Here is a 26487-nt window from a genome sequence, read left to right on the forward strand (position 1 = left end):
GTGTTTTCACTATTGGTGGCTTTGGTATTGAACAGTGGTGGCTGTAGGTGGACCTGTTGCCTGCTGCTATGGTTCCAAGAAAAAAGCCACTGAGGTCAGAGCTGACCTGTAAGCCATGTTTCCTGTGTTTCTTGGTCACTAATGTTCAAGACCTAGTCCGTACTATAATGTGTTAAACTGTCTGCAATACTACCTTCAATGATTCTGTTTGAAGTCAGAGATGTTCCTTCACCACAGTGTGTATGTATATGCACACTTTTTGCTTTTGTCTCAGGAGTATCTCACACCATATGGTGGGGCAGTCACATTAGTTTAGTTTCTTCTTTGTGCAGGCAAGTAAACAGCTTCTAACTGATAGTCAGCTGGAGTTTTGCCTCTGAAGGTTTGTATGTTGATGTCATTTTCTGCCAGAATTGCCACTTCATAGAGTTCCCTCAAGACAGTGTTTTCCAACTGTCAGTAATAGCTCGATCTTTTGGGGTAGGTCTCCCAGATGGTCACAAATATACAGATGTCACCAGCAATATATATTGTGAGCTTCTCTTGTCTGCTTCACTTCTGTTTGGATTGTGTTTTTGACAAATTATAATCAGCAAGTTTAACATTAATAAAGAGAAGTGGCATTGTGAAAGGAGTTCTTACAAAAGTATGTCAAATATGGTAATAATGCTCTTCATCAACTTTTTTTTGCTCACATGGATACCAATTTTAAGTATATCAAAATGCATATGTGGTAGGTCAACCAAAGCTTTTACCAGTAGTGAGTTTTCACAGTCCAGTCAAATTATCATTATCAGAAGGGGTTGTCTCAAAGCCAGCAATCATCTGTTGCTTTCATCAATAGGGAAATCTCATCAAGAAATGTGTACATAGCTCCAAAACCTAGTGAAAGGATAGTGTCGTTTGTGTGTGTGCTTTGAAGTAAAATGGAATGTCTGTAGCAATGTCTGTTTTTTGAGATGTGGAGTTCTGGAGTGAAAATGACCTTGATTAGATTGTGCAGCTTTTAAAATGAAAACAAAATGCAGATGTGTTCCAAATTACAACTCACAACTAATTGTGAATTGTTCCTTGATGTGTTTAATTTGTGGAATTCTTCATTGCAGGCTCGCATCAATGCCAGGCTGCAGCAGTACCGTGCCAAGGCGGAGCTGGCCCGCACCACCAGGCCACAGGCCTGGGTTCCCAGGGAGAAGCTGCCGCGGCCGCTCACGAGCAGTGCTTCGGCCATACGCAAGCTTATGCGCAAAGCCGAACTGATGGGAATCAGCACAGACATCTTTCCAGTGGATACTTCGGATACGAGTTCCAGTGTTGATGGAAGAAGAAAACATAAACAACCAGCTCTCACTGCTGACTTTGTGAATTATTACCTTGGTAAGGGTGAAAATGCCTTATTTTTCTCAATGGAAAGGTACCACTTTGCTGCATTGTGCTATGTTATTTAATTGGCTTTTTTATTTTCGTTGTATTTAATTGTTTATAGTAGATAAATGTGGATTATGACTTCATTTTAGGTCAGGTATTATTTCTTGGAGTCTCTGTGTACACAAAGTTTTTTTTTTTAAAGACATTTCAGAAAAGAATAAAATCTTTCAAGTATAAAGAGGAGACTAAACTGTCTTTAAGAAGGGAGTAAGTAACTTTTGGTATAATATTTTTTCCTTAAATTCTCCTCCATTTCTATGTGGAATAGCATGACTTTTTGACTGTGTGCTAGATCCTGATCAAAGTTCATCATTTTAACTACAATATTTATGCAGCAAAACAAAAATGTTTTGACTGTTCATTCTACTCTGTGTAATAAACCTATAGGCCATAGTTTTGTATTGTTACGGTTTTTCATTTTCGATTGCTTCACTTTTTTTTTAGTGCATAAAACTTGAAAATGTATATTCCAGAACAGAAAATGACGCGATTTTCTTTTAAATAGAGAGAAATATGCGCATGATTCAAATCCAGGAGAATATGGCTGAACAGAAGAATATCAAGGATAAGTTAGAAAATGAGCAAGAAAAGCTTCATGTGGAGTATAATAAGGTAAAAAAAATGGGCTGATAAACCATTGTACCATTTTAGTATTGCTGCTGTTTACTTTGATAGAATTTTTCTTTCCCTGGAAAAAGATTAGGATGAAAGTGAAAGATGCAAACTATTGATCTGTTAAAAGTAATATTTAAAAACATACTTCTTCTTTTAAAAATACTCAGTAGTCTTTCTTCTCCCATACAAGTAGTATCAATTTCTAAAATGTGATACTTCAACTGGACACAAGTTCTTTGACTGACCCCACGGAGAGGTCCGCTAACAAATTGCACATGGACTTGTTTGAACCTGCATGATTCTCTACTTGGAGCCCTGCTTGATAATTGGCAATCTAGGATACTCAGACTGTTATTTATTTATTTATTTATGTCAACTACAGCTTCAGTTGGGCTTAGATTTAATGACTATTTTTTTAGACAGAAATTATCAGTATTCACACCTCCATAGTGTCCTCTGCATGCTTTTTAGGGTATAACAAATTTGATGCCCATAAATTATGGCATTGCTCCCCCAAAATGTTGCTAATATATTTTTTTATTAACTCATCATTATGACTAAAAAAGAATTTTGTGCATTTTTATCAAATGAATGTTTATTTTAATAATTAAATATTTTGAAACATTGATACACTGTACCTTTTGTGACGGATGACATGCTGCAATTCTTGCTGAATTCAGGGGCCTATTAAGTGTTAGTTAATGATGACAAAAAATGGTGTTGCTACTAATTCCTAAACTGTTTGGTGTGTGTTTTAAGTGAGAACATATGGAAAATGTAGCAGCAGATCCTTGTGAACTTCCCAAAGATGATAAAGGGAAAGGAAGTTGTGCCTGGGGCTTTTAACCAAATTAATAGTTACCTCCCAAAATATACAACCTAACAGTTAGTGCCAGGAGAAAAAAAAACCCCTTTTTTTTGCTTGCATCCTTTAATTTTAAATTTTCTTTTTCTGTGAGTGTGGCAAAAGAGAGTTTTAATTCATTTATATGTTTGCGTGCTATAATCTTGCTGCCTACAAGATTATATATGTTGTATGGACAACACATAGAAAATATTGTTGTATTTTAGTTTTCCTTTCCATATGACTTTATGAAACCTTATATCCATGCTGAAATTCTTTAGGTCTTTACAAAACAAGTGGCTGCTCTGGTTTTTGTCTTAGTTCTGTTAAATTACTGAATGGTTGTACTGATCTCAGCTATATTGATACCAGTTTCACTGTTTTTCTATTCCCACAATAAACTAATGCACCCTTGATAAGTAAGAGGTTGAGTAAATTTTATTGAATTACTGTTAATGGCTTTTCATTCCTGTTGCCTTTTTTTTTTTTTTTTTAAACTTTTCAGCTGTGTGAGTCCTTGGAAGAGCTACAAAATATGAATGGAAAACTGCGAAATGAAGGGCAAGGCATTTGGGCTCTGCTGGGTAGAATCATTGGACAGGTTGGTTGGTTCCTTGCCCCCCTTTACAGAAAAAACCAGCAGAACAGGTTTTCCAAGAATAGGCCGTTTTGTTTCTCTCTGCCACTTCTATGGCCGAATAAATTGATTTGATTTGATCAGACCCAGGCTTTACTTGGGGGATAATGCTTCCTGATTGAAGTACCTAGACTTCTGCAAACCACCTACTGGGAATGTGTAGCTTCATTTTGTTGTTGCAATAGTGTTCTTGTTTGCAAAATTCTTTCATTTGGTATAAGTGATTGACCTGTCATTTGTGATGAATCTCAGCATGAGGCATGAGTTAATCCTACTGTTTTTGTCTCCAGTTGTCTTTAGTTACTGTAGGCTTCAAATGATAAGTTAACTCTTTATGGGTTTTATAAGATACAAATCCTTTTAAATGCAGTATTTACGTAATGGTGTGTAACTAGACAGAGGAGAATATTTTGATCAAATGAATATAAATATCTAGGACAACAGAAGATTTGGGTTACTTCCTGTTGCCAGCAATTATCTTTGTTCCCACTGATACGGGAAAAAAGAGAAGTGTAGATTTTTGCAGTGTTTTCAATATATGTTTTATGTCAGAGGTATTGAATGTCAATGGACATTTTGGATGTGAGAGGGAGATTGCAATAATTTCCAGTTATGATTTGATATTGAAGAAACTGTTCATTGTGAAAATGCAGAAATACAATTATTCACAATTTTGGCATGCCCTTTGTTACTGCTGAGCTTGTGCTGCTGTTCAGAAAACGAACCTTACACTTTCTTTATGCAGTAATAGTTCCTAAGATATGCAACCTTTTACTAGTTCTATTTGTCTGCCTACCTCTCCTACTTGCAAAGAAGAATTCTTGCATAACGTATCTTTTAAACCAAGATTATTTTTCCCTCCTTTGAGTAAGTATTTGCAGAGATATTTCCTGATGCAAATGTTACGAAATTTGAAAAAAAAAAGAATGAAAAGCTGAGTAGAATTCATTTACACAGCTTGCATGACATTTTTTTTCCAGTTGGTTGAACAGATGCAGACCCATGGGGCTGCTGAGAAATGACTTTGATAGATGGTTGCTGTCTGAGAAGCCAGCATACGGCAGATAGTAGAAACCCAACGAGAGTCTTGTCTGCTTTGTGAAGGGCTTGGTCCAATAAGATAATTTTTCTAATTAACCTGTCGAGCACCAGTGTAGCTGCAATGCTGGGGAAAATAAACTGCCTCAGTGTTCTGTCACTTTCATGAATTTGCCTTTGCTTGTTTCAGCTTCCTAGAGAAATGCATCCTTGTCCATCCCTATATTGGAAGCTTGAAGAAAGATTCTAAAAGCCAGTCTTTCCGTGTGTTTCTTACTGAATTGAAAAAAATTCTCTAAGATTACTTTATATTACAGAATCATATTGGAGTAAATGTGTAGTCTGTAAAATAGCTAGCTAAGCAATTTCCCACTCATTATTATGTGTCTCGTTCTTCATGCATTGAGATTAGTGGAATGTTCTTTAAAAGTGTCAAGACTCATGTGTACTGCATTTGTTCAAATCCAATAGAAATTGAACATACCAGCAATTTTACGGGCTCCAAAGGAAAGGAAACCAAGTAAAAAGGAAGGAGGAACACAAAAGGCATCTACACTTCCGGCAGTACTTTATAGGCAAGTAATTAAACTTTGACAGAATAGATAACAGTATCCAGCAAGTTACAGTTTCAGAATTGTTTGCTTCAGTGTTTAATTAACAAAATGCTTTACTGTTTTCTGTACGTTTGAATGCTAAGTTGAACAGTGGTCAATTCTTCACCCTACCACACATGAGTAAAACTTGGGTGTTTTTGCTAATTTGACAGCAGTGCTTTAAGGACAAAGCTAACTCCTTGCATCTGAAGTTTTTTTGATGTCAAAACTAACTGGTCACTTTGTTCTTTGAATGCAGTCCTCTGAGTGCATGATTTTGAGAACAGTGATGATGCTGTTCAGTCACGATTCCTTTATGCACAAAACACTTGTCATATAAGAATTCTCACTTTTTGCTCATGCTAAATTTCCCTACTTCTCTTTTTATTAACTCCCAAGGTTATAAAATGTATTCACTTACTCTGTCATACATAGTTCCACCTTTTCCCCTCTTCTGTAAGCTGTGAAGCTACTGACTGGGTTTTTATTAAGCCTAATAGTGGGACATAAACTAGAATCCCAGATGCAAAACACATCATCTAGGATCTTTTTTTCTCACCACAGCTGAGAAGTGACATGGTCTATTGTTTATCTAGAGAGCAGCAGCCAGGCATCCAGCCACAGCAAGTAGTGTCTTGCCCAGCTAGCATGCTAACTGAAGAGAATGATTTACATAAGGAAAAGTTAATTTTAGTGTTGCAAGAGGTAGAAATCTTGAAAACGTGGCAGTGATCTGAGGATTTGGCAATTTGGATGTACACAGATAATTGGAGTCATGCTTCACTAGTTTTGTTTCATTCAAATGCACTCAGTTCCGTGTTATAGTGCAATCAGTGAACACCTATCTTTTCAAAATAACTAAGATTTCAATTCCACTAAAATAATAATAAAAAGGAGATATAATTTCTGATGAGTTACATTGCCCAGTGTAATAGCAGCACAGACCTATTTCAGGGTAATTAATAAGTGTATGATTGATTGTTCAGAATGATATTAGCAGTGTAATTTTCTGTTTACGTATTTGTTGTATTTTTTTTCCACTTGCTACTGGTACATTTTGCTGAAGTATTGAGTGATTACTAACTTGTTAGAAGCCCTCAAAAATTTAAATTGAAAGCCATTTTTTGCTAAATCTTATTAGGAGCCTTTTATGCTTTTATTGTACTTAGATAGAAGCTCCTTAAACCCTTCCAAAATTACTCCACAATTACTTCAAAAAGTAATTATGCACGTAAATGATACATCAGTTTGAAGTTGCCACATGTTTGTATTGAAACTGGGGAGTGTGCTGGGGTGTATTGTTTATTCTTTATGAATATGTAATTATAATGCTTTTCTGCTACGTACATGAAAAGTTGTGGAATTTGCAAGAAGAACCATGATCAACACCTACTGCTGCTGTGTGACACTTGTAAACTCCATTATCATCTTGGTTGCCTGGATCCACCTCTTACAAGGATGCCAAGGAAGACCAAGAACAGTTACTGGTAAGAATGCAGTTGATGTGTTCTTGTGCTGTCTCTGTACTTAAAGTAGGATGTAAATATGAATAGATTTGAAAATTCTGAGTGGATTAGACATTGCTTTAATGCAGTTTGAACAGAAATTTTTTATTTTCAGGTTATTAGCAGTGATGTTTCAAGGTTAAAAAAAAAAAAAGTTGTAAAGATTTTCTCATTATTAGCCACTATGTAAAAATAGGTTATAGTTGTAATTTTGGTTGGGTTTTGAGTTCATTTGCGATTGTTATTGCTGCAATATAATAGTGGTAGCAAATTATAGGTGAATACTTTTGGGAAATGGAAGACTCGGTTTTCTGTTTATGTTAGGACTCAGATAAGCAACTCTCTGTCTGGATTTTCAGGCAAATACTTGTAATATTTTTAAATAAAAGTAATAGATCTGTTTCTTGCAAAATGGGAAGTGTTGGGTTTACTGCTGTCTTATGACTCAAATGTACAATGGCAGAAGTATGTTCATAACTGTACTTACTGCAGTTACATTTCCATGAATTAAAGTTCTTTCATGCCTGCAGAGCAGAACAAAAGCTAAGTGGTACAATGGAGAAATGGTAAGGTGGCAAAAATGCTGATTTCCAAACTGTCATAAAATTAGCTTGCTCTGCTCTGTAGTGTTAGCAACCTCCATGTTTAAACTGCTCTGAAATGTGTTAGAACAAACTCAGAAACAGTTTGTAGCTGGCAAGAGGTTAGTGTACAGCATCTCAAGGAGTCATTCATCACCTTGTCTGAATGTTAAGGTACCAAATCAGAATAGTATAAGAATTGCTTCTAAAAATACAGTAAAACTATTTTAATAGAAAAAGATTATCTTCTGTTTTTCTTCATATATCTCTAAATTTTTGTTCTTAAAGAACTTGCATAAAACATTTACTTCAGCCATCTCTTTGGTTAGTTTTGAAGATTGTGTGCAGAACAAGATGGCCAGTACATAAAATGGGAGGCCTCTCTTTTTTATATCTTAATGTGACAAAACCTGTATTTACCTCAATAAATTTCCTTAGTAAATTAATAGAGATTTTTTTTTAAAGATGAAAGTCTCAAAAAGGTTTTCACCATCACTAATACTTTCCTGAACCTAATATTCCTTTAATTATTTAATGTAGTGTGTGATGTGAGACTTTAGATCTCTTTTGTCAAATTTGCCAAGTAGTTATTTTACATGGAAGCTTTTTTTTTTTTAATTTTTAGATAGCTTCTTCATTTGCACAGGGGATTTGATTTTTGTTCTGCTTTTAACAAAGTTGAAAAGGCTCACTAAAAGCTATCAGTCCAATAGATGTAAGACTATAATTCCCAGTAGCTGTTAAAGGCAAGATAGGTCAGGTTAGGTAGTAAAGCTCTTTCATTTCAAAGCTATAACTTATCTTTGTTGTGAATTTCATGCTTCAGTGATATCTCAGATCACAAACTTGGCTTTTACTTCTAATTAGCTCAGGCATATTCTGGGGTGTGAGATGATAGCAGACAAATTGAGCTTCATTGATTGCATCCTTTTCATCATTGAACATTCCTTTATGTATTCTTTTCAGGATCAGTAGAGAGCATACAGAACAGACCCTTAATCCAAGTTCGAGTTCAGCAGGTGTGTCCTCCCCTGCTGTTTTGAATACAGTTTTTCTCTTTTGATTAAGATATGAATAAAAGTGCATTTTTTTTAGATGGGGGCCATGTACTTTTTAGATATTTGTATAGGATATAATAGGAACTTAGCAAAAAGATAAAAGAAAATTGGTATAGTAGGAAATTCCTTGAAACACTAGGCAGGTTGAAAGACTTCATTTGTGAGTGGTTAAAAACACTGAGTTTAGGTCTCTTTTAAAATAATAATCAAGAAACAATTAAAAATGATTGTTTGGGTTTTTCTTCTATTCCATTATCATTGCTAATAATTTACTCAGAATAGCTAACTTGAGCCCTTGCCAAAGTTTTGATGATTGCAGTCATGTACTTTACCAGTATATGTTTGTTTAAACAATGAATATTTTAACATGAATTTATTCCATAAATTTCATCCTTTTTATTGTGTTTGAGGATGTCAGGTGATTCAGGTTATGTGTGTGATGCTACATAGGTATAGTTATACTTTTTGTCTGTTTCATGCTCAGCATTTAATAATTTAAATTACAGTTTACCAAAAAGGGTTTTGAAATTGTTAAATTAAATCCAGTATTATATGTTAATAGTAAGAGAAAAGAATTAAATATATTGTGTATTTAAAAGCTAAATTGTTAAAGAAAGCACAAATTATATTTTGTTATCTCAGTGTTTCTAAAATTTAAAATGAGTTAACAGTTTTAGTCTTAGCAAAATCATAGTAAGACTCTAGACCTGGTGAGCACCGGTGTTTCACAGCTTACTAGTTTAACTGGTTTAAAACACTTAACACTAAGAAGTTTCCTTGTTTGGAGGCCTGACAGTTTTCTTCAAGGTAACAGTTACAACATCTTACACATCAGTTTGTACCAAGTAGGTTCAAAGCCTGTCCTCATTTCAAATGGATTTGAGATGAAGAGCATAGGAACTATTTTATGTAATAATACATTAAAGCATTAATTTATGCCTGTTTTGATGCTGTGCTTTCAAAGTAGAAGCATAAAATATCCTGAGTTCAAAGAGTCGAGTCCAACTCCTAGATCAGGAGTTTTAACCATACACAGAAATGCTGTGGTTTACTTTCATTTAAAAATTTGAAATTCTCGGTTTCCTAGAAATCCTATTGATTAAACAGTTGAATATCATTTTGAGTCACATGTTATCATAATACTAAGTCTTATCATTCTTGCTGGCAACTTGTGTGCTTTTATGCTCCTGGCCATTCTGGATGGACTGGGAACTGTGCATTTTCCTGGTAGAGAATGATCTTAACTGGTACTAAGGCAATGCACAAGTGTTGGCAGACTATATAATGAATCTAATTGTAAAATATTGACATTTTCTTTAAAAAAAATACTTGGGAGGTACCAACAAGGATTAGCTCTTTCTACTGGAATGAGATTGCTGACAGACAGTGGTAACTTCTGGTAGCATATGAAATACTAGGAACTGAGATGGACAAAACAAGGACTAATGGTTGTATTATGCTTGGTTGTTTTTATTTTTGTTTTAGAAGGCCAAGTTATTTTAGTGGTGACTGCTGTAGGGAGTACTGGCCACAGGACAGTATGAGCTGTAGAATTCCTGACCAGTAGTCCCATGAACATTCATGCAGTATCTGGATATTCATTCATAGTCCTGGCCTCATTCATTCACTACTGATCCAGCACCTCTTCAAATGTTTTTTCATCCTGGGTCACTGGATACTGATATAAAATTATTAACTTATATAAACATTAGTGGAATGTGACATACGTATTTTTATGTATTTGTAACTTGTCCTAATTGAAGGATGTTTGGGTTAACTTACATAAACATGAGTGGAATGTGACATACGTATTTTTATGTTTTGTAACTTGTCCTAATTGAAGGATGTTTGGGTCATTGCAAATGGCAATTTTTTTTGTTACGCTCTGTAACTTCACACTCTGTAAGGTGCTCTTTGAAGCTTTTTGACAACTATATTTGGTTCAAATATACTGTCTTCTGTCTCCAGAGTGTGTCATCTTAAAGCTGTGGTCCATGTTTCTTGAGCTCAAAGTGGCTTAATTCTTTGTAAACATTGCGAGAGGTGGTTTGTCAGAGAGTATATCCATGAGACCTGCATCTTCCTTATTGAAAACAAGCCCCACTCTAAGTAACTATACAGTTTTCCTTTTTAAATACCGAGGACAGAACTGTTTTCTGGAAGCATGGTAGTGGTATTTGCTGAGCCATGTAAATACGCTCTTTCCCAACTCACTACTACTGAGTTGATAAGATGTTTGTGACATGGGAAGTTATCTCTGATTCTTGTACCAAGTTAGATTGAAAACGCAACAAAATCACACAATTTCTTTTTTCTTCTGTAGGTTGTTAGTGCTTAATCAAAGACTTTCTGCATGATTAAAAGATTTCAAATCAGTACTGAGATTTCTTTATGGAACAAACACTTCCAATAATTCTAGCAGTAGGCACATTTTAGAAGTAGGCATATTATTGCCTGCTACCGATTTTCTCTGTGGGTCAGATTAGGCAAGTCCAGACTAAAAGCAAAACAAAACCTGTGTGCTGAAAGTTGATTCTTTGGCACCATTTCTTCTGTAATTTTGTTTATGTTGCATAGCAATGCTTGCTGATGTAGAGGTAGTCGAAGATTGTTTCAGTAGTTCTAAAGGTGACCTGCTGTGACAGGTTCTCTGTTCACTGCTTGTGCTTGAAGAGCTGAAATGAAGTGAGCATGACTGTGGCATAGCCAAACAGAAGTGATAGGCTGTTTTCTATGACTATATTGGGATTAAACAGCAGAATGGGAAGAGTGCTTCAAATTCAAGAACCAAGTTGAAATAAACTATAAGAAGAGCTGAAAGGAGATTGTTTCCAAGTCAGAGGAGTGTGTGTCTGTAACAGCTTTTCTGTGGCTCTGTGGGAGCTAATAGCCAAACTGCTTTGTAGTTGAAGCTTGTCTGTTTTGTAATAGGGATGATGAGACATGGTTGACTATGATAGTAGAGCCCATTCTGGTAAATCAAGAGGCTGCTTGTAAGTTCATGTTTATAACTCCTTTCCTGCTTTACCTTTGGTATATTTGTGAAGTTTTGTTCTGTGATTCACACAACACCCTCACCCCCATCATAGTATGATTTTGCCTTTCTTTTCTAGATCTACCTTTTTTGTAATTTTGATTGCTCTCACATTTGCACAACCTGTTTCAGAGCAAGCTTGTTCCTAAAAACGAAATTTAAGGAACTTGCATGCAGTGCCTCATCTTTTGGTTGAGATGTTTCATGTCTTCCTCAGTAACATTGAAGTTAAAGTGCTTCACTTATATATATTTAAATAGGATAATAGTGAAAATTCAGGACTTTACTGATCTGCATGGGTATTTTCTGTGGAACTGTCTGAACACAGGTAGCAGAAATATGGTGTCTTTCCCTTGTAATAACACAGAGAGAAACAGGAATGATTTAAATCATACATGCAGGGTGGTATATCCAAGAAACTGGTTCCCAATTCCAAATATTGTTGTAAAACCCTATGACTATTTTTTTCTCTTATAAAAGCTTTATTTTTAGTGCAGCTCTTTAGTTATTGAAGCTTTTTTTTTTTACTTTATATATAGCGCATATTTTTGCCATAATAATGGGCAAAATAAACGTTTTGTAAGAACTGCTCATCATAGAATTTTTGAACATTTTCATAGGTCTTGGTTACATCTGCATAAGCAGATCATAGTAATTACTTTCAATTGTGCTTTCCAGTACATAAATTAATGACATGACTGGTGCTGCAGTGTTATGGAGGGCCATGCTCTCTGATGCTTACCAAATAGAAATTCACCTTAAAGCTTTGGGTTGCACGACTTGAAGACAATGTATCCTATAAAAATAAAGATCTCAAAGTAACTTTTAGCTAAGCAGATATGCAAGATTTTGAGGGAATATTGTTACTTAAAGCTTCTCTCTGCTTCATCATTGGAGTGCCTTTCTCCAAAAATCTTAAAGCAGTAGTAGTTTGGTCTGTGTGCCTTTATTTACTTAAGTGCTTGTGAATACGTATTTGTGTGTGTATACACAAATTTATGTAAACATATGACCGTAAAAAGTAGCATTGTGAAAGCTATTATACCTTATATTTTTCTGTATTCTAGTGTCTTAAGGCCTAGAGGTGTTAACAAGTACTCTGTGTGTGGCAAACCGAGGCTTGTAAAGAGGAGTATGCTCATTTTAACAAGCACAGGGAACAAAACTCCAAATAAGCTACTCCTTTTTCCCCCACCCTTTCTGATAATGGAGGAACAATAGGGAGAGATTTACTAAAATCAGTAACCACAGCAGTATTAATAGCAAAATGTATATGAGAGAGAGTATTTTACCCACAAAAGGGTATTCACCCCCGGGAGCAAACAAAAATGTTTCCCAAAAATAGTGCTGCCAGTATGGTCTCTGGACAAAGGCTTTAAGCTGAGGAGAGCCCTTGCAGCTTAACATTCCCTTGCCCCAGTCTGAAGAAACCAGCAAAGAACTGGGATGAAACTTAGAAGCCAGATCGCTGGCATTGTGCTTCCTGCTGTTTCTCCAGACTGCTGCGCCCGGCTGTGTTTGGCAGCGTTTGCCCTACTCAGTTGCTCTACTCAGTCCCCCATGGCCGGCACTGGCACCACACCACCAGCTCTGGACAGGGTTTTGGGCTCTGTCTGGCTGTGCCAGCTCAGGTGGGGGTTTGGAATGGAAAGGGGACCACCAGTGGTGGTGGAGAGGGGGCTGGGGCCGACTGATCCCAGCACCTTCTCTCTGGAGAGATCCAATCAAGATGGCAAGTTTTTAGTTTCTGGCACTCAGCTCATGCTGCCGAACCCACGCCCCCAGTGATGATGTCTGTGGTACAGAATTAAACAGTGCTAAAAACTCCATCCTCCTTTTCTCTGTAACCCGGACAAGAAGGAAGAATACAGAAATATACTCTTGTATGCTGGCCCAAAACTGTTTGAAAAGTATGCAAACTGACTTCCTTGTGTTTTGGCTACTCATAAAGACTCCATACTTCCATGAGAGAGGGGAGAAACTGTTACCTTTCCTGCAATCTACCCTATTCTGCTTTTCTAGACCAGCAAATATTCCAAGTACTTTCATGTGTCCTATTTACAGTGGTCTTAAGTGCTTTTGAGATAAAGATGATGAACCTTCATAACATTATAATGTGCCAGAATTATCTAAAACTGACATATGGAAATGTTAAAGGAGAAAGGTCTTGAGTTAGTCAGGGTTACACTGATCTGTTACCCAATCCATGACTAGTTTCCCTGTATTCTGACTTGGTAGCCACTGGTCTGTCTAGCAAACCATGTTGCCTCCTGGTGTCTTTTGGTATAGCCAGGAGAGATCTGAGGTTATACTGCTTGGATTACTCTGAAAGAATTAGAAAGCATGGAAGGTTAATGGACTTGATATTGTTTTATCCCTCACTGAACTTCACAGGAGAACTATTCCTGTTGAACGTGCAAATTGGAAGAAATGGACTCAAACACAACGTGTGTATCTGACTTTGTGCTTTTGATTATACAGGATGGATATGCCTTCTTGTCATAAGTGTGTACTAAAATTTAACCTCAAATAATTAAATACATGTTTTTTTTTGTTTTGTCTCCATCCAAAGCAAATTTTCTCCATCGTTTAGATAATTTTAATGTGCTTATTATCCCTGTTAATGCCAGTTAATAGCAGAACATAATGTTGATTTTTTTTTTTTTAGTTTGTATTATTAAAAAAACCATGTTTAATAGGAGAACAGTGGTGGATTGGAATTCATTTGAATAGACTTGTAGTGTTTTGAACTGGAAGTGTAGTGTGGGAAGTAATTAAAACTGACTCTTACCAGTGAGTATAATTTTTATGTTTTCATTAATGAACATCCGCATTTATGACTTTGCATAAGATGACTTTTTGCAAATAAAAACATATCTTAATGAATTCCTATTTTCTTAGTTCTTTTATGGAGCATATTAATAGCATTACTTTAGCATCTGTTCAATTTTGAAGTTCTGATGGTGATTTTGTACTTTTTTCAGAAACTTTTTTCAATTTAGTGTTCAAAGTTTGTTAATATATGTCTCTAGCTTCTGTATTTTTAATTTTCTCCTAACTATTTTTTTCAGATTTAAAACCCACTCCCTTAGGAAATACATATTAAAATGAATTTTCATAACAAACATGTCCTCCAAATCCCTGCCACTAAAGCATGCTCTCATCAGAATGAATTCAGCAGCATGTCAATGTAAAGATTAACAATCTTGTCCAGTGGAGGGTGCCCCTGCCCATGGCAGGGGGGTGGGAGTGAGATGATCTTTAAGATCCCTTCCAATCCAAACCACTGAATAATAATGTAATTAAACTGCAGCAGCAGTAATTAATAGATTACAGATCAGTGGGCAGCTTTAAAAATGAGGATGTGGTAGAATGAAAATGATTAAATAGGGTGCATATTTCTTGAAGATTAATTCCTACTTTCAAAATCTTGGTTTTCAAAGTTAAATACTGTCAGGAATATAAGAACATCTTACTTGTGTTTTGCTTGGTTGCGTAAAGTGTACGTTTTAGGTGTTCATTTGATTTCTCGACTTTTGAATTTATCTTAAACACAAACACTTCAATATGTTTCTTTTTCTGCTCGTGTGACTGCAGTCTTAAAAAGAAAATCTTCTACTTTGCAGGCAATGCTCAGAGTGTGACCAGGCAGGTAGCAGTGATATGGAGGCTGATATCGCCATGGAAACCTTACCAGATGGGACCAAAAGATCAAGGAGGCAAATTAAGGAACCAGTGAAATTTGTTCCTCAGGATGTGCCTACAGAACCGAAGAAAATTCCAATCAGGAACACGGTAAATGATGGTGGAGCTGATGTTTTGAGGCTCATATTCATAATAATATTGTTTCAGATGACTTACATTGTGGATATTTTGAACTGAGTTATTTCAGTTAGATTGATGTTCTGTTTTTGTTACTTATTCCATTTTCTCCTTTTAGTGCTTTATTAGTTGTGGTAAATACAGTTTTGCTAAAGTAGAAAGCTGGGAAACATGGTAATTAACTGAAGAGCTGTACAAGCTTAAGAAGAAATTCAGTTTGCACTTAAACTTAGCCTTTACAGTTCTTCTTCGCTGTAGTAGTAAGGACACTTACTGGGGAAGATTTAAATATATTGAATTATAGCTGTAAAGTAATTAGTCATTTCCTTATCTACAGGCAACCTGCTGACTAACTGCACATTTTGTGACCATCACAGCACCCTGTTATTTCAGTTTGTTTGCCTTCCTAGTCTTACTAGTCATTGTATGTTTTCTTAAACTTTCTTGGTTGATAGAATTTTGAGAAGACAAGCAAAAGCTCATGCTTTCTGTACTGATGAAATATTTGGCATCTTTCCTTCCTTTGAAAGTAGAATTTTTTTATTAATCACTGTGCACTTTTACTTAAATTTGGCTCTCTTACTTATTCATAAAACAAGGCTTTTCATGTGTGATGTGTCATATCACCTATAAAAAGTACATAAAAATATCAAAGGGCATTTAGGTCCAGTTTACGGGATGAGTAGTGTTCCCATATCCCTTCAGACGTAAGTGGTTCATCTTCCAATATATTCCTTATTATCAAGAAATACTTACAATGTCTCACATTGTAGTTAAATAAACTTCATCTCTCATGCAGCACAACTTTATTTTCTTCACAAAGCTTTCCAGACATTTTATGATTATACTAGCACATACCATACTTAACATATACTGATAGAATTAAGCAAGTATTTTCCTGACCCAATGTTAAATGTTTGCTTTAATTTTGGGCCACAGCTTTGATTTACCTAATGGCTTCCCTTTCCTGGTCTGTGACTCAGAACTTTAAGAATGACTCAAGCCAAGCTGATGAATTTAGCTCAAACTATGAGGAGTGTGAGAAATCCAAAATTAAATTTTGAGAAACTACTACTTCTTTCTTTTCCTTGTTGAGGGAAAGTACCATTCTTCCTTCTGCTTAAGAGCTTGTAGAATCTTACAGCTGCCTGGGTAGGTTGAACTTACTGTTGTTATGCTGTTATTCATACAGAAAGAAGACTTACCTGGTGTTCTGCTTACTGAACTCTTTGTCTCTCATTTCTCCTGTTTCTTCTTTCTTTCTCTTCTCTCTTTTTATACCTAATGTAGTGCTATTAGGGTGTGGAGAATCATGATTCTGCGACTAAAGAGAACTGAAATTATTGCAGGAAAGACCTTCGTAGTTGTAATGAAAAAAGGAGTGGTATAAGGCATTGTTCAGAAATCAATAGGAATGCAAGACTGGTTTGTTCTAAAGCTCATGTAATAACTGCCAAGGTTCTTCTGTGCAAAATGGAGAGAAGTCTGATTGCTCTGAAGTGTTCCCCTCATGCCATGATGCTGTGATGTGCTGAACTGGTGCTACATTGGTGATTTGGCACCTCATGTGCCAAATCAAATCTATACACATTGTAGTATGTAATACAGAATTAATTGATTTTCAGCGGACTGATGTGTTGTGTCACTGTATGGCACTGCACTGTGGAAAAATCACTGCTGCCAGTCTAAGAAAGATTTTGTTCTTTTGCTTGAATTTTCAGTCTCTCTTTCAGTTCTCTCCAGTTCTCTACTTTTGTACAACATACAGATTTGCAAGATAGCGTCTTTGCTGCCTTGTGGGCAGGGCTTCTCTGTCAAAGAGGAGCATCACCCACTGACTGATTGGCCTCCTTCTGGGTAACTCCCCTAGTATATGTTCTATGGTGTGGAATATCCCGTTGGCCAGTTCGGTCAGCTCCCTCCCAGCTTTTTATGCAGCTCCTCCCTGGCAGAGCATGAGACACCGAAAAGTCCTTGATTTGAAGTATGCATAACTTAGCAACAGCCAAAACATCTGTGTGTTACCAGCATTATTCTATCTGCATTAGGCCAGATTAGCTCAGTTGGTCAGAGCATGGTGCTAATAATGCCAGGATTGTGGGTTTGATCCTTGTATGGGCCATTCACTTGAGAGCTGGACTTTGATGATCGTTGTGCGTCCCTTCCCACTCAGAATATTCTGTGATTCTCATACTAAGTCCAAAAACCACAGCACTATACCAGCTACTCAGAAGAAAATTAACTCTATCCCAGACAAAACTAGAATGTCCAGAGACCTGTGACAATTGGAGCACACTAGTGTTCACAGCTTCTACATGACATTGGAGACTCAGTTTCCTTCTGTAATTTGGAAGTGTGAGGGAACTAACACTGAAGTAGGTTATTCAGTCAGGATAATGCTTCTTCCTTGTACAATTCTCCGCATTAATTGTGTGCCAGGACAGTGTTTTATAAAACACCATATAAGTGTTTTATAAAAAGCTACATAAGCTTTTTAAAGAACCCTGTGAGTGCTCTCTAGTATTTCTATCTCTTAGCTTTCAAATATTTCACTGCATATTTATATAGAATCGTAGAGTCACAGAATATTCTGAGTTGGAAGGGGCCCACAAGGATCACTGAAGTCCAACTCCTGGCCCTGCATGGGACACCTCCAAGAACCATACCATGTGCCTGAGAGCATTGTCCAAATGCTTCTTGAACTCTGCAAGCCTTGGTGCTGTGACCACTTCCCTGGGGATCCTGTTCCAGTGCCCAACCACCCTCTGAGTGAAAAACCTTTTCCTGATATCCAACCTAAACCTCCCCTGATGCAATATCAGGCCATTCCCTCAGGTTGTGTCACGGGTCACCAGAGAGAAGAGATCAGTCCCTGCCCCTCCTCTTCCCCTCATGAGGAGGCTGGAGACTGCAATGAGGTCTCCCCTCAGTCTCCTCTTCTCCAGGCTGAACTAGCCACTCCTTGCATGTCTTTCCCTCTAGGTGCTTCACCATCTTTATAGTCCTCCTTTGAACTCTTTCTGAGTTCAGATACAATAGCTGTAATAGCTTTATATCTTTTTCACATTGTGGCACCCTAAACTGAACACAATATTCAAGGTGAGGCCGCCCCAGTGCAGAGCAGAGTGGGACAATCCCCTCCCTTGCTCAGCTGGCGATGCTGTCCCTGATGCCTCCCAGGACATGGTTGGCCCTCCTGGGTGCCAGGGCACTGCTGACTCATGTTCAACCTCCCATCGACCAGGACTCCCATGTTCCTTTCTGTGGTACTGCTCTCCAGCCTCTCATTCCCCAGTCTGTCCATGCACTGAGGGTTGCATCATCCCACCTGCACATTCTGGCACCTGCCCTTGTTAAGCTTGATACTATTGGTGATTTCCCAGCCGTCTCATTTAGGACCTTTGCAGGGCCTCTCTGCCTTTCAGGGAGTCAGCAGCTCCTCACAATTTAGTATCATTGGCAAACCTACTTAGTGTATCTTCAGGTCCTGTGTCCGAGTGGTTTATGAAGATGTTGAAGAAAATTGGGCCTAGTATGGAGTGCTGCAGAACCCCAGTAGTGACAGGTTGCCAGTCTGATGTCACCCTATTCACTATAACCTAAGGAAATCAAGTTTGACAAGATGGACTTTCCCCTCATGAAGCTATGATGGCTCTGATTGGTGACTTTGTTGTCCTTCAAGAGTTTTTCAGTATCTCCCAGAATAATCTTCTCCATGATTTTACCTCTCACTGAAGTGAGACTGACAGGCCTGTAGTTTCCAGGGTCCCCGTTGCCCTTCTTGAAAACTGGGACATTTGCCAGCTTCCAGTCAACTGGGACCTCTTGGATTCCCAGGACCACTCAAAAATCATCAAAAGAGGTTTTGTAATGACATCAGACAGTTGAGTATTCTCTGATCAATCCCATCAGGCCCCACAGACTTCAAGGGGTCCAGCTGGAGCAGTAAATCCCACATAAATTCAGGGTTGACTGGGAATTTATCATTCTCACAGCCATGGTCTTCCAGCTGAGGGCACTGGGACCCCTTAGCCTATCGTTGCTGTTGAAGGTAGAGGCAAAGAAAGCATTAAACATCTCTGCCTTGTCTGTGTCCTTGTTTGTGAGGTGACCATCCTCAACCTGTAACAGGCCAATGTCATTTCTGCATTGTAGAGCAGCTGTTTCAAAGAATTGGGAAGACAGAGAGAAAGTCCAACTGTTTGGACTCCATTGTTTTGGAGACAGCAACTATCATATTGTACATTAAAATGTAACAAGTTTACAAGAAGACTTTTCTGATTTTAAACTTCCTAAGACCATGTAAGTGGATATATGAGGGTGAATTTAAACATACCATACTTTTACTCTGAGCCAGAGTCTGTACAAATTATAAATGAATGTAAATAAACAAGACATTAGGTCTTTATACTTAATTTTGTTATATGACGGCTGTATTTACAGACAGAATTTAATGAATTGTTTATGCTTTATACATTTCAAGCCATATGTAGTGACCTTTTAAAGATTTCTTGCATTTCAGTGCATAACTTTTTAAACTTTGTTTAACATCTATTATTTTTATAATTCCAATTTCACACTTTTATAATCATTGCAAATCATTATTTCTGCTTCCAATTTATTTCATAGAAATTAATAGCTAATGATTAGCAAAGAGCTAATAGAAACCAATAGCTAATTGCCTAAACCAGATATCTATAAACACCTTCCTTATATTTACTATAAATCTGAATATGTTTTTTAGCATTTGCTTTTCAAAACTGTACAATTTTTTTCACCTTTTTTTATTATAAAGATTAAAAGTATAGAATAGATTGTTTCTTTGGAAAATACTTTAAAGAGATACAAATAGCATTTTTCAGCAGTAAATCGAGAGATTAATGATTTTACTCAGCTATGTATGTTCAGATTTTCAGAGTCTTTTTGAGGTGATCCATATTATAAAAACACAGCTTTTAACAGTCTGTTGACTTCATTTGCTGTCCTAGAATAAAAAGGAATACACAGATTTTTTTTTTTTTATCAAACATGTAATTGCTAAAATAGTTTTGTTAGTCTGGTTTAACATTTTTGCAAAATAAGGGTTTTTCTTCTGTCCTTTTAAAAAAATGATCCTAAGGAAGTTTCAGTGAACTTTTAAAAATTTGGTAAACTGTACTTTGCCTACTATATATGCTATTGTCCGGAAGTGTAACCGAGTTCCTGTATGTCACATACATACACATCTTCTAAAGTAAGTTTGTGCAGCTGGGGCTAGCTGTGCTCTGAGAGTGTATGGTGTATGGATGCAGGTGTATCCTTTGAATTTAGGTAGTGTTTGTGTTGTTGAATATTCCATCTTCCAATAAATTCTGTCAGATCCTGGTACTCTTAATGAACATATTAGAGGAGGTTTTTTGTGTGTGGTTTGTTTTTGTGGAAATTCCATTTTTTATTCCTTTTTCTTGAGAAGCAGCTATCTACCCAGTGTTATAAAGGTGAAATTAAAGAATTTTGGGAGCTTAATAGTTGAAGCCTGTAAATAAATAAAGTATTCTAATACTCTGATACCAAACCTATTTTACCTATTTTTTTAATTTGAAACCTGAAAATCTTTTTTCTGTAATTGCATTGTGTGTAATCAAGAGGAACAGACAGTAAATTTCTGTTTAACAGTAAAAAGTCTGTGTTAGTTAGTTATGGTTTTGACATACAGAATTGAAAGATTAATTTCTGTCAACTGATAAATGCTCTAGAAAAAAAACCAGTAGTCAGTCAACTTTCTAAAACTTAAGGATTTCATTATAATGAACTTTGTAAAATACTTCGTTTTCTTCATTAATTAATAGAAAAGTTCAACTGAGTCTATGACATGTTGTAATGTCACAAATGTTAAAAGTAATTAATTTAGCTTGCCAAATACATGGATACACGATACTCTTCTGGCTTCAGATCAAATTCAGAATGGAGTGAAGTAAGATCAAGCTCTTCCACAATGCTTGAAGCAAATGGAATGTATCAGAGTTTTACATTTTCTTTTTTAATTTGTTTTGTTTGGAGTTTGGGGATTGTTTTGGTTGGTTGGTTTGATTTTTAAGAAAGCAAGAAGGAAAAAAACCTTGCAGGTGAAAGATCACTACTTTTTCATGCTGCAGTGGCATGGAGAGATGGACATATTCCAAATAGTATTCCAATGGTGTCAATACTGATATCTTTGTAAGTAAAGGTAACTGGCCTATCTATTACTTCTGCAAATAAGTACTCTTAAATTGAGTTTTCCAGGAAAGAATCACTTGTTTTAGCAACACTTGAAAATTGAGGTCTTTTGGCCTCTTTGTCCTCATTCTTCTGTTTCAGTTCTCTGTGTGTGTGCTTTGGAGGAAATTAGTGTTAAAAAGGATAGAAGTCAATCCTGCTCTTTATCAAATTCTGTTACTTGTTTAAGCCTGAGAAACAGTAGTTACAAGTTAATTGAAAGTTCTGAAGACAATGGAAACAAAAAATAGAGAAAAATCGTAATTCTATGTAATTAAGCTTTATGGTTGACTTGGTTTTTTTTGTAATCATATTTTGATTCATTACTGTTTCTGTTTGTCTGACAGTTCCCTTTTTATTACTGTCATTTTTCTGGACAATTTAATAGTTATTTCAGAGATATATTTTGAATAGTAGTGATATGTACCATTTAAGATACTCGCTTTGATCTGTATTGAACGAGTGTGCCATCTGGTGTCTACATGGCAGTCCTTACCTTTATTTAAAATAATTTTATGCCTATGTGGTGCCATCAATTGAACACTTCTTCTGTCTTTTAACAAAGCAAAGAGTGTCAGAAGGATTTTTTTCTGCAGTTGGTTTCATCATAACTTTTTCATTGGCAAAAGGAAGTTTGTAATTTCTAACTTTTCATAAGGGGTGGGTGACGTCATGGATTATTAAAAATTGCTATCTTGGCAGAATGGTTATGGTTAATGTGTAACAGGATAGAGAACACGTTATTTGTGCAGTTTCAACCTGTGTGGCTTTTTTCACAGGCTTTTGTGGTTTGTTTTATGCATGCTATTGATAGTTAGTGCAGTGATTTCTTTAAGTCGCTTTTTTGGTATAGTGAAGGTTTTCCCAGTTCTGTTTTCTGAGTGTGTTCTGTTTTGCTTGTGTTTCATACCAGAGTTATCCTCTGTTCTGTAGTAATGAAATTCTCCTTGCCATGACCTCTTTGTTTGGAATGATTATATAGGCTTCTAATGCTTACTGATTCCTTTTATTTTTTTTTGTCTTTAGATTATCCTTATCAGTATATGAGAAAGGCTGCATAAGTGAGAGTTGAGGTTTGGAGGTTTTTGATGTGTGTGATATGTATCTATGAACCATAGTTTGAGAAAAGGTAAAACTGTGAAAGTATATCGTTAGTGTGTCAGCTACAACTTGATATAAGATAGAAATGAAAATGTCTGAAGAATTTGCATAGGATCCAGAATTAAAACATGGTTGTAATCTTATACTGATCCTCTTCCCTGTGCATTTCAGCGTGTGTAAAAGACAGCTATGTGTCTTTTTCAAGTAGTTACTGTAGCCACAGGTCTGTCGGGGAAACATAAACAGTATGTGCTATTATTTCTAACAAGAAATGGGAGGTTTATAGATCTCCAAAAATCAACACATCTAAAGTTATTCACATTTTTCCCTCTTAAAATTAGAACACACACACAAAACAACAGCTACAGACTTTTTTGCAGAGGAAAGAAATTATCATAGTACCAGTAGTTCTGAAAGCCAGGTATGTCTTCAGTAATTTCATTAATTTTTTAAACAGGAAATCTGAGACTAGTTTTGAATTATTTATATGAAATGGTCAAATGAAAATGCATGTTTTCATAATGATATCCCGTGCCTCCAAACTCCAGGAGCACTTGGAGTACCAACTAAATTTCCTGTGCTCAGCTTTGCAAATAAAAGTAATACTTACTTTGTAGTACCAGCACTGTTAGGGGTATCAGAAACTCAGTGCTGGAAAGAAGAGCCCTGTGAATATGACCATATTGTTTCTGTGGCATCCAAGAGGTTTAGAAGCATGAGCGTAATAAGGATCGCCATCTTTTCTGTCTGCAAGCAGAAGCATGCATGCTAATGTAGTGAAATCCCTGAATTACCTAAAATACCCAGCTAGAATGGCATGAGCAGGTGTGCTGGGCCTCTTTGCTGCCTTTGTGTGCGTGTGTAAACAGTTAAAGGAAATTCTAACCAGTTAGCATAGTAAGCAAAGGAGGAACTGGAAACAGTGCTTTTTTGGTTGTGGTGTGTGAAATAGTTGGCAGAATTAATACAATTTTTGCAAATGACTGGGAATGACTTATATGGTCTTAAATGTCATTGTGGTCTAACCCCTTCTTTGTTTATATTTTTTTCCTCAAGTAACTTTTTGAAATTACCATGCAGAAATCACCATTGACCTTTTGAAAAACTGCGACTGAAGAGATCAAATCCAGAACCATGCTAGTTTACTTTATGTGGAGTGGATTTGAACCCTTGCCACTGACCACAGATGCTTTCAGTATTTCATGCTCTTTTCCATGTATTGTTAACATTGTTAACTCCTCTGTATCTTCTTGTGTAAACCAAGAAATTAAATAGGTGACAGTATACACTTTTATCCTCTAGGACCATTTCAGAAAAAGCTCACAAAGAGCATATACTTCTGACTTTTGGGAATCGCCTCTCCTGTTTTGGTCAGTTCACAAGTTCTGGATCAATCATGTTGTGTTTTTTTCTTCCAACTGGCAAAGCAAAAGTGCTCCAAGGGAAGAGTCAGCCTTCTACTGCTGTCTTTGGATGAACTGGTTTAAAGCATAAACAATGAAACATAACAATGAGGTTTGGTGACAGCCATAGGGCTTTTGGGTTATGTTGGCACCTATTCTGTCCTGTTCAGCACTGTGCTTTCCCACCTGGAAGCTAACGTATCAACTCGTTGCATCTGTTAGTGATGACAAACAGACTGTTTCCTTTGCAGCTTTGCTTTGCTGCTTTGTTTCCTTTTGCAAACAGTCTGCTTCCTTTCAAAGACTACAGGGTTCATCCTAGACTTTATTTGTTCCTTTATAGATGTCTTTCATTTGTCTCATGTATGGAATTCATTTTTCTGCGAATATTCAAAATCTTACAGTCAATGCATTATCTAATCTTCTTCATTTTGTGTGTTTCATATTGTTGTCCAGTTGCTTATAAACAAAAATATGAAATGTAAGCATTCACTTCAAGCTTTTCCAGGTTCAAAATGGAGAATTCTACTTCAATCTTTCTTCTTCTCCTACAGTTGGGTTTGAACCCATTGTTGATCACATTTTCCCTCAGCATATTTTCATTCCATTTTGGACAGGTTTTTTTAATGTTCTGATTTTTTTAAAGTGTCTTGAGTTCACCATTTCCTCTCATGCATCACCCCATACCCTCATGCATTTGATCTGTGTCACATTATATCATTTATGATTTCATCATTCATTATTAATTTCTTGTGTCAGTATTCTACTTTTTAGCCATTTAAGTCCTGATTCTTCTAATTCCCTAAGCTAACATGCAAGTTTCCACTCCGTAACAGCAGAATGCTGCACAGCACAGATGGATACTTCTGTGACACAAAACGTGATGGCTGAAAGAAGCCAATTTTTTATTTATCTTTCCCTTGGCTGTGGAAGTGTATGCTCTAGTTCTCCTATTTTTTTTCTTTTTTTTTTTTCCTAGGCTTTCTCTAACATTCTTTCTTAACTGTGTTTCATTACTTGCATTTTATATTATAAAATGAAATGTATTTTATGGGATATTGTAGTAACTGTCAACCTAGATCATTGCAAATTAGATTAGAGAGGAGCAAACCAATGTTGGGTGTTTTGCTACTTCTCTTTCTTTCCAGATTTGATAACTGTTTGCATGTGATGCCTACCACTGCTTCTCTGTAGGGACTCTTGTAATGTTTTATGGGAATTTTTAGAACAATAGGCAAGAGGTAGGATTTTCTCTTTTGCAACTATTAAATGAAAAATCAGAAGTTAATGAAATAACTGAAATAAGTGAAATGGGGTATACCTTAATAGTGTGGGATGGTTCTCCAACCTCCACAGATGGTAAGCCTTGAAATAAAAAACAAAAAAGGACATTGTTGATCTTTAGGTTTCATTTATTCAGAGCATTGCTCTTTTTAGAGAAAGGGCATTAAAATTGCTATGAAGGCTAAACCTTTGGTGAGATATGGTCAGGAAAAGATGTCTTGCCTTCACCTTGATGATTTCATGGAATCAAATGGCTCAGTTTCTTTACCCAAGGAACATAATTGTACAGGATTTTAAAGAGAGTAATTAGCAGTTTATTTGATGAGGTATGTCTTTCTCCTCAAAATGTTATGCTAAAAGAGACTAATAAGAAGAATTTAATCTATTTTCTCTTTCTTAATTTTTAACTTTTTTATCAAAGTGTTTCTTTTGTTCTTGTTTAAAAATATTTCTATTTTATGCTGGAATCTTAATTTTAATTCGTTGACCTTTCTTGGGCTGCTCAGATTATTTTGGGATGCATTGCTATTGAAATAAAATACTCTTTCTCTTTCAGTTCAATGTAAGGTATGTTCTTTGTGATGCAGCAGCTAAATCTTTGGCCTGTTTATTTTAAAAAATAATAGCTTTTAACTGGATTTCCTAATGAAAATAAGTTAGTTGCCCACTACTATAGTAGCATTGCCTTTAGTAACTGGTAGACCCATTATTACAGTATTTGACTGAGAGCTATGTATGCCTAGGGTAACTAAGTGTTGGAGTATTTATTAGAGCAGCTGAATGGGAAGGAAGAGGCCTGAGTATGCAAAACGTTCTCACTTTAGTTGGGGAACACAGGGAGAACTTTGGAATATGGTGGGAGGTGTGTTTTGGATGCACTAGAGAAGAAGAGGTTAAGAAGTCACTAGAGAAGGGGAGGAATAGAAATATGGTATAGTATCAGGAGGTCAGATTTTACTAATTCGACTGATTTTAGCATCAATTCATTCTTTTATTTAAATTATTTCACTGCCATAATTGTGAAAGGAATGAAACGAAAAACGGAGTTTGCACTTGTTATGAGCTTGGCATGTTTGTCCGAGTTTTTGGGGCAGCTAAGGTTATACAGAATCAGCCCTTAGCTATAGATATCTGATTTAAATCTTCAGCTGCCTATGTAGTAAACATAGCTGCATGGTGATTCCACTCTGATGCTGTGGGCTTCAGAGCTCAGTCTCACTCTCAGAGTCTCACTGTTACTAGTAGGGAAGTATCTGAGCACATAGCACACCTTGCCCTTACTGGAGTGCCCACTGAATGAATTCCAAAGC

The 26487-nt window shown here is 36.4% G+C and overlaps 1 protein-coding gene across 7 annotated transcripts in view; it reads left to right on the forward strand.

Moving 5' to 3' along the window:
* Window positions 1-26487, forward strand: part of PHF14 (PHD finger protein 14) — a 164509-nt gene that overhangs the window by 39349 nt on the left and 98673 nt on the right. For all 7 annotated transcript variants that reach the window (XR_001860303.1, XM_017729331.1, XM_017729329.1 and 4 more), the window contains exons 8-13: window positions 1107-1377; window positions 1934-2040; window positions 3393-3488; window positions 5034-5137; window positions 6511-6642; window positions 14960-15128. Coding sequence is in view for 6 of the 7 variants with exons in the window: in XM_017729331.1 (XP_017584820.1) it covers window positions 1107-1377; window positions 1934-2040; window positions 3393-3488; window positions 5034-5137; window positions 6511-6642; window positions 14960-15128 (879 nt within the window). In the remaining variant the exon portion in view is untranslated. The remainder of the gene's footprint in view (window positions 1-1106; window positions 1378-1933; window positions 2041-3392; window positions 3489-5033; window positions 5138-6510; window positions 6643-14959; window positions 15129-26487) is intronic.

Source organism: Corvus brachyrhynchos, unplaced genomic scaffold (assembly GCF_000691975.1).
Source record: "Corvus brachyrhynchos isolate BGI_N302 unplaced genomic scaffold, ASM69197v1 scaffold142, whole genome shotgun sequence".
Lineage (NCBI taxonomy): Eukaryota > Metazoa > Chordata > Aves > Passeriformes > Corvidae > Corvus > Corvus brachyrhynchos.